A 15,992-nucleotide genomic window follows, 5' to 3' on the forward strand; every position below is an offset into this window, starting at 1 on the left:
AATATATATAATTATATAAAACTGAATTTTTAAATTTGTTTTTATTTTACAGTGTGCTTTCTTTGGAGGATGGGGAAGACATTGACCTTAGTTCACCGAGACCGATTATAAAATCAGAGACGATGCCGCCCCCAACTAATAACAACAACGCATTAACCAGTGGCGTACAGGTATCCATAAATGGAAATCAACGGCGTGGGTTCCTGCAGGGCCTGTGGGGCTGCCTTCGACCAGTCTGGACAATTATTGGCAAAGCAGCTGTAGCCGAAAAGCTTGCCCGAGGTACAGTAGTATGGAGATTCTATTGATTTCGATAAAACGCAAAATAAACGTTTATCAATTTATGAATTAAACAGAATTAAACTAAAATCAAAGTATAATAAAAATATTTTAATTTTAATAGAAATCGTGTAAAGATTTTATACTTGCATCAACAAAATGTTACTGTAGTAACTTCAATCCGAACAATGTTGACATGATTTCTTAATTGTAAATTATGTGAACTTGCAGTATTGTTTCCATTTTTGAGTTTTTCTCAAAATGATAATATGATAAATATTGAAATACTTCATGTGTGTGTTTCAGTTCTACTGTCTTATTAACAATTACAAACATTTTATCAGAAATTTGACATTTTCATATGAAAATTGTAATGTCATGGTTAAATTTGAATTTTTTCCTTAAATGTTTATAGATGATTGGGAGATACCATTTGAAGATATTCGAGGTCTGCAATGGCTAGGCAGTGGTGCACAGGGAGCAGTGTTTCTGGGCACGCTCAGAGGCCATCAAGTTGCAGTAAAGAAAGTACGAGATGAGAAAGAGACTGATTTAAAACACCTGAGGAGGTTAAATCATCCAAACTTAGTTGCCATCAGGTAGGAAAGAATGTGTTTATCTTTATTTAATCAGTATCAGAAAACACCATAGACTCAATTTAGATAGATATTTAGATAAACATGCAAACAAAATATTTAGCTTGGCCAAAACACAACCCTACCTCAACAACAACAACAACAACAACAACATCTTATTATTATATATTTAGCCAGTAGTATTGAACCCTTTGTCTAATTCCTTCAAAGTCTCTTAAACTGTATGTTAGATAAATTTGCTTGAAACAGTCAACCATTTGACAATTCTCTGCCAGCAGGCTAGCTAGTACTATCAACAGCCATTCACAACATATAATATTTCAGTTTGTGTAGTATTTAAATTTCAAAAATATTTTTAATTTTTTTCTTCAGAGGTGTAAGCACTCAGGCTCCTTGCTTTTGCATCATCATGGAATACTGTCCATATGGCCAGCTGTATGAGGTGTTACGAGAAGGCAGAGAGATTCCTCCTAAATTGATGGTGGATTGGACCAAACAAATCGCTACTGGTATGCACTACCTCCACTGCCATAAGATCCTGCATCGAGATCTTAAATCACCAAAGTAAGTATGTTAATAGTCTTTAAAAGATGAGTATTGAGTAATTTACCTAAAAAAACCAAAACACTTTGAACTTTTCTCAATAGAATCTTGTATTAATGATGCTATTTTTTCGCCAATTTATTGTTATTGTTATAACATACGAAAAATAAATACTCTAATCTATGTTTCTATCCTTTTTAGCGTTTTGGTGGCAAATAACGACATTGTAAAGATCTCCGATTTTGGGACGAGTCGTCAGCTCAACGAAAAGAGTACAAAGATGTCGTTTGCTGGTACAGTGGCGTGGATGGCTCCTGAGGTTATACGTAACGAACCATGTTCCGAGAAGGTAGACGTTTGGTCATTTGGCGTTGTACTATGGGAATTGCTGACTGGAGAGATGCCATATAAGGTATGGTTGCCATAGATACTAATTGAATTTTATCCGGATGTTTTAAAATAATTGCCATTTCGATTCATGTTTTTGACATTTGTGATTTTACTTAGTGCACTGCATACTGTAATATGTTCTGTTTTACAAAATGATTTTGCGAATTAGAAATGCTTTTAGATACAGTAGCATATTGCTATCACTGTATTCAAATTAATATCACTTTTTTTAAAACAAAGAATATTAATTCCATGTTTTTTTTCTCCCCCCCTCCTCCCAAAAAAATTGATTTGAATTATTTTATTCATAGCAAGTTAAGCTTTAATTAAACCAAAAGATTATTCATATTAGTGAATTATTATAAATGCAGTTTTCATTTACATTTTTTTTTATCCAGAGAAAGATAAAATAATAAAAAAAATTGACTAGTTGAAAGGTAATAAAAAAAGGCATTTTAAGATTAATAGCAACACTAAACATTAATTATGTGCAACCCTTCATTATAATTAACAATTGAAGTATGCCGTTTAATTCACACCGCATCATAATTTATACGTCATATTAAAAACCAAGCTTTTTGCTAATTCCTGATAGTGAATCAACTGCTAATACTTAAGTACCCTTGTTAATAAAAATCCATTACATGAATTGAGTTACAATGAGGAAGGGGTAAGCCATGTACCGGTAGGTCATAAGGTCAAATGGACACAGGGGAATAGCTCTCCAATAACTGAGAAGAGTTGTAGGCAGTCGGAGGTTATTGTAGGAATTTTAACCTCTACTTATGAAGGGTTTGTCAGTGAATAATATACTGAGGGGATTAGATGAGGGATGCGGTAGATTTGGCAAAATAAATTAGTCAGACATTAACTCATAAACAGCTATAATCAATTTTAATAGTTTCCTTGAATGTAACTACAGCTTGACAGCATAACAAAATAATGAATATAATAATTTATTTCGATGAAATTGAAATATATTAAAAACAATTAATTATCTTACTGCAATAAATAACAAATATTTTTAATGGGTTTTAAACATAATATGACAGCATACAGTATAATCCCATCTCCTATTTAGGCTAAATTTGTTAACAGGTTCCAACAATACTCTGTCATACACTGTTTTTTTTGGGATATTTTTGGGAAATTTGACAACATGACATGTTCAATAAACTAAATTTTAAATAATCATGTACATATTTAAAGTAGAGCATTTATAGGTATTATAAATACACTTGAATGTCTCCCTTTAATATGATTTGAATTTTTAACTTTTACTTCAGGCGTACATATTTTTACACTTGTGTTATATTATTGATTTTATACTAGTTACTACAGTTGTTGTATTTTAATTATAATTTTTTTTTATCTTCCAATGGTATACATATTTCCATATTTCAAGTTACCTAGAAAATTAATTATAATTTCATTCCGTTCATTTCTATTCCGTATATTTCTATTCCATATCTCCACTTCCTGCCATCATTTCCCTTAGCCGTTCATTTTCTTCACCATAATATTACTACATATCCCAAAAGTTATCTTGGGTAATTTTAATCATAAATTTTAAAAATGAGTTTCCAAGATTAAAATAGTCAACTCACAAAATTCCTAATTAAAATAAATTCTCTTGAATAGCTCAATGCTCGTTTTATAATCGTTTGCCAAGATTTTCCGCTCATATTACAGAAAATTAAAATAGATCCTAGAGAACAGATCGTTGCTTGTTTTATAATAGATTGTAAAATTAACGATTAATTGGAGAAGATCTATGTGTTTTAATTAAGAAGAGCTCGTGATGGTTTATGCTTGTTTCAAGCAAATCTAAACAATCGTTGACAGTTTAATTCATGGTTGTACGTGTGTATTGGCGTGGTGGTGATAAGGTCCCAGTCCAATTAACAATCCATAATAATAGTTTTAAGTTATCCATTCTTTTATCAATGTAAAGATTTGATATTCATAATATCACAGTTGTTTAATGCCATATCTGAAAGGTGCGTTTAAAAGAGTAGCCTAAAAAAATGGAACTACAGATACATGCTTTCATTATCATTATTAGTAGTGCTGTCAGTCAGTCACCAATCAATCAGCAACACTAGTAAAGTAAGGTTTGGGGTACAAAAGGAAAATAATAAAGTTGAGAAATAATTATTATAATCCTATTTATTATATAAACATACATTACAGGACAAAATACAAAATATTTTGATACAAATTGTTATGAAATGGTATTTGTTTATAATTATCTACAAACAATAAATATAACTTCCATCCCTATTCAGGATTGAGGCGACACCCCTATTGCACGTATTAAGGGGACATATTAACAACAACATTTTAACACTGTGCCCAACCTATATTCAAAGGATACCCCTATTAACACAAAGACACATTGTTTGGTCCTAAATGTGTCCCTTTAACAGAGGCTCTAACTGTACTATTATCATTACTCTATTATTACCATGTTGATCAACAATGTGTTGACTTTTGTAGTTGTTTTTTGTGATGAGAAATGTGTCAACAGAATTCACATCTAATTAGTATATTGCGTGACTGCATTTCAAATAACGACGTCACGGTAATCAAGTTTTCTTGTACAGCTCGTTAAACATCATGGTCTTATTTTTACAGGATGTGGACTCGTCTGCTATTATCTGGGGCGTTGGAAGCAATAGCCTTCAGTTGCCCATCCCGTCGACTTGCCCGGATGGCTTCAAACTCCTCATGAAACAATGCTGGTAAATAAACATTAAACATTTTTTTTTAAATATCTTAAATATCGTCATAAAACTCAAAGTAGAAATAGTAATGATATCATATTTCATATTTTATTGTGCAATAATAACAGGTGAAGAGATACCTATCGTAAAGAAGGACACGCAGCCATGAAGATATTTCTATAAAACAAAAACAAAATTCATATCAAAATAAAGAATTATATACTGTATGTCATAAACAAAAAGGTGAAAAAATACATATAAAGTTCACATGGAAAGAAACGAGGAGATATGTATTTCTGATTAGAGTCATCAAGATATTTTCTACTTCGTAAATACTAGTTTCAAATTTTAATGGTATCTCGTTAGCGTTAGATTTCCAGGTGTGAGATCTATTTGTATTTTACACGTATGTTCACCGAGTTCTTACTTTCTCCCCGTTGTCTCTTTAACTTATTGCCTGAAATGTTGCTAAGTTATCGTCTTTCTTCTCGTTTAGGAACGCCAAACCTAACAATAGGCCATCATTTCGCCAGATTCTCATGCATATTGATATCGCGGCCGCTGACTTTCTTTCAACTCCGCAAGAGGCCTACTTTGATAAGCAGGTAATGTATTCAACTTTATATGCTAAGTCCAGTAACTAGTTCTGTGTATGTCTATTAGTCCACTGTATGTTTATGAAAGCATAGACAAAGGGATATTAGGTATAGGAAGAAATCTGACAATGTTAGGAGGAAGAACACAAAAGAAGAATTTTTCTCCATATGGGTCTATATTGAGAAATATATATTAATATTACTAACTGCAAATAAACTATTTTAGATGTTTTGGTCTCTGATTTGAATATCTTTAATTAAAGACCTATATATTTTGTGTTAACACATGTTACACTCCTCTATGGCATTATATGTCTAGTGTTACAGGCAAATTCTGTAATACAGTGTTACATGTATCCATGTGACATCTGTGCAATCTTAAGGTTAGGATACAAGTGTTGTGTGTGAAAGAAATTTTAATCTGTATCACAGAATTTGTCTGTGATTCTGTACAAATTATAAATACACTACTGAGAATCGTCAGTATACGACGCCTACGCATAAAAATTGTTCGATTGATGAAAATATTGTGTGAACATTATGTATATACACTTTTTAATTTAAGATATTGTAAAATTGATTTTCAAAGAGAAAAGAAGTATTTTACAGAAGATTGATGATAGCTTGTATTATATTTCTTGTTCAATTAGAGTTCATTTCCATATTTGATTTCATTATAAATCAGAATACTTTATTATAAAAGTCAGCAAAACATGATGTACACAAATTTATTGACGTTTGAGTATTCCTTCCTTGCTGATGTTCATTCATAAGATTATTATTATTTCGAAACATGTGCCACGCGCGGCAAAACGCCACAGGCAACGTTGTCTGGCTCGCCAGCTGGCGCCAGACCTCGTTGCCGTGTTCGCCGATGTCTATCGTTTATTACCACATGTCATGATTTATATGCATGTCTATTGGTTTGTGACTGAAGTATTTATGTTGTTCTCTCAGGTGGACTGGCGAGTGGAAATCAAACTGCAATTTGAGAAAATGAAAAGCGAAGGAACCCAGCTACAACGGATGGACGAGGATCTTATTAGACGTCGACGCGATGAACTTAGGTTAGCATTATTCAGCTATCATGTCTTTTTAATGATGTATTTTCACTAAGAGTCACTAGTCTCATCAAATACGTACATTTCGATTAGGCTATATATTCCATACCATAGTTTGAGTGTATACAATTTTTATTATCATCCGTTGTCACTAAAATACATCAAATACTACTTTATACAGTTTAAATTATAATAAAATCCATAAAGAATTTTTTTTATTTATCCTTAGATTATTATTATTGGGTTGGAGCCATACATATGTAATAAAAATATATAGTAATACAGTACAACAAATGGACAAAATTATTTGAAAAATTATTTGAAAAAAAAAATTTCTTTTTATCAAGTAGTTTAATAATCTTTATCATAGAAAGACAATCATTTTTAATACCTAATTCAATATTTTAATATTATTAATCCTTGTATTAAAATATAATTATATTTATGTGTGCATAACATACACCATACATTAAAGTGGTTACTGTAATATTAGTAAATTACTATTTTAAATATTAAACTATTCCCCAGTTGAATTTAGTGTTACTCACAAAGTATAATGAATGTACTTGTTTTGACATTGTAAAGGGAACAAAGTATCTTTATATCCTAAATAATAATACTAGTATCCCTATTCTAGAAGTACAATAAATATATAATTCATTATAATTATCATATTTGCTATAAATAATGTAATCATGTAATGATATGCTTAAATATGGTAGTGATATGACATCATCATGTCCATGTATGGGCACATCACATTTTTTTGTCACATAAAATTGTGTACATATTTTTATTTTAAAATGTATTCTTTATTATTTAAACATTGCATCTTGCAATCATATTGCGTCACACACATGCTAGTAATACAAACTATCTGGACACTTAGCATTTCCATCATTTAATATCAACTTAAAAATAGAAGAATTTAGCATAAATAACTAAGTTAAATGTCTCAACATATATTAAGTTTGTGCGTGAAACGTAGCATCTTTATTGGAATTAGCAAGGCTGGCGTCAACCTTGAAGTGAGTTGATTAACAAGATTTAGCAGTAATAGGATAAAAGTAATAAAGGCTTTAATGAACGCTTCTTTACAACCTCTATTCTAATTGCATTAAAAAAATCATGTAGAAAAAAGGTATTTTACATCCTCATTATAAATAGAAAGATTTAGGTTACATTTACAATGTCAAGAATAATATTTATATTTTAATTTTAACTATTATTATTATTACATTTCTTTACCCAGGGTAGCCCAAAATGGTTTTTGTTAAAAAATTTAATACAAAATTATACATTGTTACAAACTCAGCAGAGACTTTTTTGTTTCTAGTACTGTAGGACTTTTGTAATATTATGTAGCCATATTTGCCTTCTTCTGTTTTGTGTATTTTATTGGTATTTAAATGTACATACCATTTTTGCAAATACTTACAAATCATTATACCACTATTTCTCCAATTAAAGACATGGATAGACCAGTGTGATTAGTAAATACAGCAACTAGTCCTTAGTTGTAGTTAGTGGTCAATAATTAGAAGCATATTTCAGATTGTGTACAGTAGATTTTGGCTAAGAATATAGTATCTAATTGGAGTCTGTAGTTGGGAAAATTTTCTTTTTCTTAAAATTGAAAAGTCAGCATTAAGTCACACTCTCCTAGATTTGGAGAATATTGGTTAAGCGAGTTTGATTAAATATACAGTTATTAATATTATCATTCATCCTAGGTAGTATCATAAAGTCTATGCTAAATTCAATAGTCCAGTTCTTCAGGTTTTATATACCTTATACATTACATAAAAATGTATATAATATTTTTATTATTAATATGCCTTCACTATCATGATTTGTTATTCTTTTTGACAGACATGCTCAAGATATCCGTGAACATTATGAAAAGAAACTTCAGAGAGCTAACAATCTATACATGGAGCTGAGTGCATGCTTGCTTCAACTAGAACAGAGGGAATTAGAACTTGTCAGGTAAAATGATTTATTTTGTTATTATTACCATATTGATGACATGAGAAGCTGATCCTCAAAATGCACTGTCAATCCTGTAGCACTTTAATAAATGAATATTAAAAGTGATCATACATTAGAACCTCTATTAAGGGGGCATCTTTAGGACCCAACAAAATGTCCCTTTTCCATAGTGTGTGTCATTTATTGCTCCTAATTCATTTCACAAGAACATGTAGGTAGGGGTATAGGGGTATCCCAAGGTATACAATATTTGGCTTTCAATCTTGCAGAAATAAATATCATTGATATAGGCCTACTATTAAAATGAATGGCAGACAATTATTTTGTTTTTCTGGTCCTTGGTTGCACTTATTATTTTTCATCCAAAAGAAATATTTATAAGTAATCCAACGACCCTTCAATATTATTATAAAAAAAACTATGCTTTCCAGATTGAAAATTGTCGTTTTTATTTTATTGTTCAGGAGAGAGGCTATGATGGCCCAACCAATTTACAAAAACAAGAAAAAAGGCGGGAAACTTCAACTCAAGGCTACAACTCCAACGATGGAGAAGATTATTCAACGTAGTCTGCGTGCTAACGGACAGACACATCTTACAAGGTTAGTTTATTAAATAGTCACACAAGTCAAATGGTTAATTGGGATGAAAATTGGCCTCAGGCAGATGTTTTATATACTTTATAAATCAAAAGGCAAATTACTGAAAAATGACAATGCTGTGGGTATCAGTGGCTGGATCTCAATGGAGATACAAATAAAATATTTGATAAAGCTAATTCGAAACAAATAAAATAATCAGAAAGAATCTGCAGAGCTTTCAGGCAACACTAGCCTCATTGCAAGGATAGATTATTTTTAACGAAAAAAATAACTTTGATTTATTATATTTGTAGGTATGCAACTTACTCAGGGTCTCCAAGTCATACAAATATGTTCAACAGCCCAGAGAACCTGCCAACACAGGGAGCTACAGCGTCACGTGATACGCCATCGACCTCCACAACCTCACCAACCCGCATTCGTAGTCAACGTAAAACGCGCCATAAGAGAACCAACAGTCGCGGGAAACCAATCGTTTCACCTCTAAACATATCAGGCTTATCTAAAGGGCTCCCAGAAACCGCTATTACAAGTTCGCATAAACGTGGCCATGATGAGAGTGGTTGCATTGACCCGCAATCGGATGTCGAAGAAGGTTGTAGTAGAGTTCCGAAACACACGTCTGAAAATTTTAAATATTTCGGGCCGTATGCTGCGATTAGGCAGCCTGAACTGGACCAAACCGTAGCTAATAACTTGAACAATTCACGCTCATGTAACAAACAGTATTCACCTGGTGAACAAACGGCAGATAGTGCCGTACAGTATCGTGACCAAAAGAAGCGGTTGAACATCCCACCGGCGGCAAAGCAGTGCTATCGGCGTAGTACTAGCGACGAGATGAATAGTAATACGCCGAATGCGGACCAGTCACCGTCTGAACATTCCACAAGCATTGAGGCTGACGTATTACCGAGTTCGTATATAGGTACGAGGTTAGCCACGCCAAAATCAACAGAGAGTCCGATGAGGAAATCTCATAGTGGGAATGTACGAGCGTCAAGGAGGAGTCCAACAACGCAACAAGCTCAAGCAAAGGTAAAATTATAAAAACATATTTTTGTAGAGCTATTGTAATTATTAAGAAGTTTTTATCATTTTTATCTAATACTTAAAAGGTCACAGAGAGGAATGTAAATTTCTTATTATCTGCCCTCAGTTGAGGAAATTCAAATTAGGTCCTCTACGAAGCCACAGCATCCTTATCCAGATCAGCAAACAAAAAATGAATCCCTACTATTTTTTAATAGTGTACAAAATTCTTTATCATGTGCATTTTATGTACACTGGAGCAGCAGCTTTACACCTAAGGAAACAAGCACATATGGCACAAATATATCTCAAACCCATGCTTCTCGCATACTAGTCCGATTCCCTTAACATTACGCCATATCGCTCTCTAACTTAATGTATATAACTATGCTACGATACCAATTATGCTGGGAAGAAGACTCATAAGAATAATCTTTTAACAGACTGGCAAGTGTATTTATGATCCTTTAATATAGGCAATGTAGAATTATAATGCATTGGATTGGATCGGTTCAAATTGTATAAAGACTGTTATAATAGATTCCTGAGAATGTTTTGTATTTATGCGTTCATATTTGACATTTATGTCTCAACTTGGCTCCAGCTGTCTTTGAATAATAGTTTTTCTGACATACTTTTTTTTTATTTTGCAGGGTTGTGATAGTTCAAGTAGCGACGATGAAGACGATTTAAAAACGCCAGTCAGGGAAAGAAGACACTCACCGTCTAGTATTAAGTAAGTACAAATGCATATACATTTTATATTTGTTTTACTCTTCCACCATGACTGGTAAAACCACATACAAACTTTTTTTGTAAAGTCATGAATAATTGTAAATAAATATGTAATTCATTAAGTCATTGTTTAATGGTAATTCTTTCATATTCAGATTTCTTCCTATTAATATAGCAATACAATTTATATTTCTACTCAAAATTGTATTTTTTGTTTTATTAATTTCGGCATTAACAAGACAAAAAATAGCTAGATTGCACCAAGGAGTTGCAAAAGAGGCCAACAGCTTCTGTTGCCAATTGGGCGTACCACTCCAACAAAAAAGCTAAAACGTACAGAAAGCAATATAAATGTAGGCCTATACAAAAATTCTACAATGATTTTTTTTTAAATCTTTAAAATGTTCCAAATGTTATCCATATTGTGTGAATACTTTATTTTCACTCATAACATAATATAGAAACCACATAAAATAATAAATAAAATAACAATAAATAATAAGTAAAATAACAATAAATAATAAATAAAATAACGATAAATAATAAATAAATAACATACAATAATAAATAAAATAACATTCAATAATAAATAAAGAACATACAATAATAAATAAATAACATACAATAATAAATAAAATAACATACAATAATAAATAAAATAACATACAATAATAAATAAAATAACAATAAATAAATAAAATAACATACAATAATAAATAAAATAACATACAATAATAAATAAAATAACATACAATAATAAATAAAATAACGATAAATAATAAATAAAATAACGATAAATAATAAATAAAATAACATAAAATAATAAATAAAATAACATAAAATAATAAATAAAATAACATACAATAATAAATAAAATAACATACAATAATAAATAAAATAACATACAATAATAAATAAAATAACATAAAATAATAAATAAATAACATACAATAATAAATAAAATAACATACAATAATAAATAAAATAACGATAAATAATAAATAAAATAACATAAAATAATAAATAAAATAACATAAAATAATAAATAAAATAACATACAATAATAAATAAAATAACGATAAATAATAAATAAAATAACGATAAATAATAAATAAAATAACATACAATAATAAATAAAATAACATACAATAATAAATAAAGAACATACAATAATAAATAAAATAACATACAATAATAAATAAAATAACATACAATAATAAATAAAATAACATACAATAATAAATAAAATAACGATAAATAATAAATAAAATAACATACAATAATAAATAAAATAACATACAATAATAAATAAATAACATACAATAATAAATAAAATAACATACAATAATAAATAAAATAACGATAAATAATAAATAAAATAACATACAATAATAAATAAAATAACAATAAATAATAAATAAAATAACATACAATAATAAATAAAATAACGATAAATAATAAATAAATAACATACAATAATAAATAAAATAACATACAATAATAAATAAAGAACATACAATAATAAATAAAGAACATACAATAATAAATAAAATAATAATATACAATAATAAACAATTATTAGTATTATTATTTTTTGTTGTATGTAAAGGTTAAATAGTAAGCAAGTAGAAACAGACGATAGTACAGATGATAACCTGACCGAAAAGAAGCCTGCGTCGGCCAGGTGTAGATTAGACGAAGAGAGCGACGGTCCAGTAGGGAGACGGGCACTCAACTACACTCCCGACATTCAAGACATCGGCAATATAATGTCAGATGGACTGTCCGATAAAGAACAAGTGGTCAAGCGGGTAATGAAACAGTTTTCAAAGGACCAAGTTTATCAGGTGAGAAAGAACACATGTATTCAAATTAAAATGATTGTTAAAAATTCAATGAATGATTTGGTTTTTTAGAATTCTATAATGGGAAATATTAAAATGGTTTTTTATTGTAGAATATTGGGAGACTTTGTAAGTATAGGGGCCATTGTTTAAAAAAAAATACATTCAAACATAGAGAGTGCTATTAAAACATTGTATGGCATCAGCATCTAGTAATACTATCTACATGCTTTCAAGCATGACAAAAAGGAATTTAGTTGGAAAGAGGGAATCACTCAAAATATCTGGAAACTCCTATGATTTTGGGAGACGAGGGAGGTCTGTTATAAAATTGATTTTATTATCTAAAATTTTTGGAACTTTTTTCCTATTAGACTGATTTACAGACAAGTGACTCAGAGCCTGAAGTTAGCTCAGATGACGAGGACGAACAAGATCATCAACCAATCGGTGTTGTAACAACATCGAGACAAAACAGTCTTAATGGCACATGGTAAACATTTCAGCAAGTCTAGTGTACAACCTGGAAATTTCTGTATATGAAAACCTGGCAACTGATGTGACAAGACCAAAACATGTGTTAAGTTTTAGTTAAATAGATAAGAAGGTTAACATTTGCCAGTTCCAAATTATATTATTTAATTAATAATTTAAGTAAGCGATTATAAACTACATTCCTTAAGCACTTGGTGTTTGTCAGTATTCGGCAATGTCTGTTTGCTAAATCAGGTTTAATACAAATTAGTCTTTTCAGATGATTTTCTGAAATCTATTATAATTATGTTTTTTTCTGCCCATATGCCTAAAGATTGTGGTCGGGATTCGAGCTTTTAAAGTGTGCTCAGTGCCAGATGGATTGATTTATCTATTTATACATCTCTGTGCTTGTATAGTTGTGTGAGAGTGTTAATAGTTTAGTGTGGAATGGTGTATTATGTGGAGGGTGTCAGATGGTGACATACAGTAGCAGATCCAGGATTTTGAAATATAAGGGGGGGGGGGAGGGGGTGGAGCAGAGGGCCTAATAATGGTGATATAAATTGGGGGGTCCTGGGCCTGCATTGGATCCGTCTATGCCATACAGCAAATAAATATATTTTGTTTTTCTGCTCTATGGTTTGTGCAGTGACCTATAAATTATGTAGGTAGGTCCATGGTTTGAGTATGCGAAATGTGTTTTTGGTATGTATAGGTGTGTGCAACAGTGACTGTAGCTATTTTGTGGGTACGTGTGTGTGTGAAGTGAATTGGGATTTGTAGGATAAAAGACTCGCATTAATCATACAGGTTGGGCATTTTAATAATAAAATAAGTTTCCTCTGTATAAAACAATAATATATCAATCAGTAGTTAAAACGTTGGTTCAAAGTTATGTACATGACTTTACATTTCTGTGCTATGTTGCAAAAAATTCAAATATTTCAGCTTTGAATTTCATTATTGTTATTTGATTATAAAAATGTCATTCTGTGTGAAATTAGTAATATTTAAATGTTGGTTATTATCAATTTCAGGAAAATGTGTTATCTGTAAAAAAAATGAATCTAGCTTAGAATCATTGTTTATCAGTCTGTCTGCTTGTCTGCTGGTACTCCAGCTTAAATGCTTTATGGGAAAAAGCCTTTTTGACGACTACTTTAAAATCCTCAAGTCAAACTTAACAATCTTATTAAGCAGCATTTCTAATTCTTGTTGCAAGCATTTGTTAATATTTTAAATTCTAAACATTTTATAGTTTGATTAAAGTAAGGCAATCATGCCATGATTAAAGTAAGGCAATCATGCCATGATTAAAGTAAGGCAATCATGCCATGATTAAAGTAAGACAATCATGCCATGATTAAAGTAAGGTTTTCGGTACACCATTGGTTTCCGAGGAAAGAAAGTTGAGAATTTCTCGACAATTCGGTTGTTATGCAACAACGGTCTTCTGAACTAATTTATAGGTTGTGTAATATTAAACAACAGAGAGTACATGACATAGAATTTGTATCACCACCAAACAATAGAGGGCTGTACCAAATTAGGGAGTGGTATAATATTCTTGTGGATGATCATGTATACTGACATAATTCTGGGCATCTAAAATAGGACCCACTTCACTTGCCAGAACAACAGCGGATCTAAAGTAACGCTAAAAAAGGACTTTTTTACCTAACAAGCATTTAATAATTGTCTAACTTGGTTTACCTCATTGAAGCAGACTTTTTGGAGTATTCGATTAGGAACTTTGTCCTCAACAACAAAATCTGTTGAGTACTCTGTGAATGGTAAAAATGCAAACATGTTTGTTTGAGTGTACCAGACACTGGTAAAGAAATACTCAATGCAAAATAACAGTAACCAAACAAAAATAACCTAATCGAATACTCCAATCAATGGAATCCATATTGGATGTTGTAAAATTTGATATGTATATACATATATGATCCAGCATATACCTGGACTATCTAAGCAACGAGGTATCCTTATGATACCAATAGAATGCACAGTCACTGAGTAACTATACTGTCTGTTGTTGATAGAATTTAAATGCAGGGAAATATTCTGTTTTATGACGTTTAATGTATTCAAAGTGAATTTTGTGTTGACATTTTATTTACAGAAAGTTTTTCAGAAATAGGGTTTTATGCATTGAAGAAAAAATAATTCTTGGATATTTTAATTGAGAATTGAATATTACGAACGTTGATTATAGCAAATATACAGCTAGTATTTTAACATACAACAATCATTGTTGAATATATAGAGTACTGTATATATAGTTTCTCATAATTATTTTTATTGATCTGTCATTCTAATTCATAATTGTGGTAACATCATAATCATGGTATAATATCATACTGAATATTTAAGTATTTAAATTGACAGATTATCATATACTGAATCTATTAAACCTAATTTTAATATTACAGGTGTGATAACTTAACACCTGGCTTTAACTCAGGTGTATTTATATATCAAAGGCTGATGTTTAGTAATTAGTGTTCTTTTCTATTGAAATTCTATAGAAACTTTATTGAGGTACTATCAGAGGTTTCCATTCATATAGTATCAAGGAAAGAAAGGAGATACTAAAATGTTTGAATCCATTGTTGTGCAGTGACCAAGACCCCATTTATACTTACAATTGGGTCCTGGGTCGCTCCAGAATATGGTCCAAATTGAATTTTTTGGTTGAGATCCAGCGTGTTTACACTGGCCTTCAACCATTGGTCACGGTTCACTGCATAAGCCAGCCAAAAAGTAAAATCTGCTCCTTGACCTACATTGAGATATATCGAGGCCCAGAGCCAGCATACATTTGTGGAGTATTTACACTTGTCAATTTCCGACCTTAGTTGTAAATGGAGTCCAAGTTACATATTCCAATAGAACCTCAGAGTAGCATAGAACCAAGGTATATACTCATGTAAATCTATTGTATGCCATCAATGTAACTAACATGGTTTCACTTTATCTACAATTCACTGTTTTAACTATTGAAGTTGAAACTCTCAGTCTGAACACAACATTAGAATTATTATGATTTTACATTATCCATACTTCACAGTGTCAACGTTGAAAATCTCAGTGTGAACACAATGTTGGAATTA

At 30.8% G+C, this 15,992-nt stretch overlaps 1 protein-coding gene across 2 annotated transcripts in view; it reads left to right on the forward strand.

The window, feature by feature from the left end:
• LOC140040837 (mitogen-activated protein kinase kinase kinase 13-like) overlaps positions 1 to 13,384 on the forward strand; it is a 42,177-nt gene extending 28,793 nt beyond the window's left edge. For both annotated transcript variants that reach the window (XM_072087075.1, XM_072087076.1), the window contains exons 3-15: positions 53 to 282; positions 695 to 878; positions 1,248 to 1,439; positions 1,620 to 1,830; positions 4,446 to 4,552; positions 5,031 to 5,139; positions 6,088 to 6,197; positions 8,064 to 8,180; positions 8,648 to 8,785; positions 9,079 to 9,823; positions 10,471 to 10,553; positions 12,162 to 12,399; positions 12,771 to 13,384. In XM_072087075.1, coding sequence (XP_071943176.1) covers positions 53 to 282; positions 695 to 878; positions 1,248 to 1,439; positions 1,620 to 1,830; positions 4,446 to 4,552; positions 5,031 to 5,139; positions 6,088 to 6,197; positions 8,064 to 8,180; positions 8,648 to 8,785; positions 9,079 to 9,823; positions 10,471 to 10,553; positions 12,162 to 12,399; positions 12,771 to 12,893 — 2,587 coding nt within the window. In that variant the 3' untranslated portion in view covers positions 12,894 to 13,384. The remainder of the gene's footprint in view (positions 1 to 52; positions 283 to 694; positions 879 to 1,247; positions 1,440 to 1,619; positions 1,831 to 4,445; positions 4,553 to 5,030; positions 5,140 to 6,087; positions 6,198 to 8,063; positions 8,181 to 8,647; positions 8,786 to 9,078; positions 9,824 to 10,470; positions 10,554 to 12,161; positions 12,400 to 12,770) is intronic.
• Positions 13,385 to 15,992: the final 2,608 nt, after the last annotated feature.

This window comes from Antedon mediterranea, chromosome 2 (assembly GCF_964355755.1).
Source record: "Antedon mediterranea chromosome 2, ecAntMedi1.1, whole genome shotgun sequence".
Taxonomy (NCBI): domain Eukaryota; kingdom Metazoa; phylum Echinodermata; class Crinoidea; order Comatulida; family Antedonidae; genus Antedon; species Antedon mediterranea.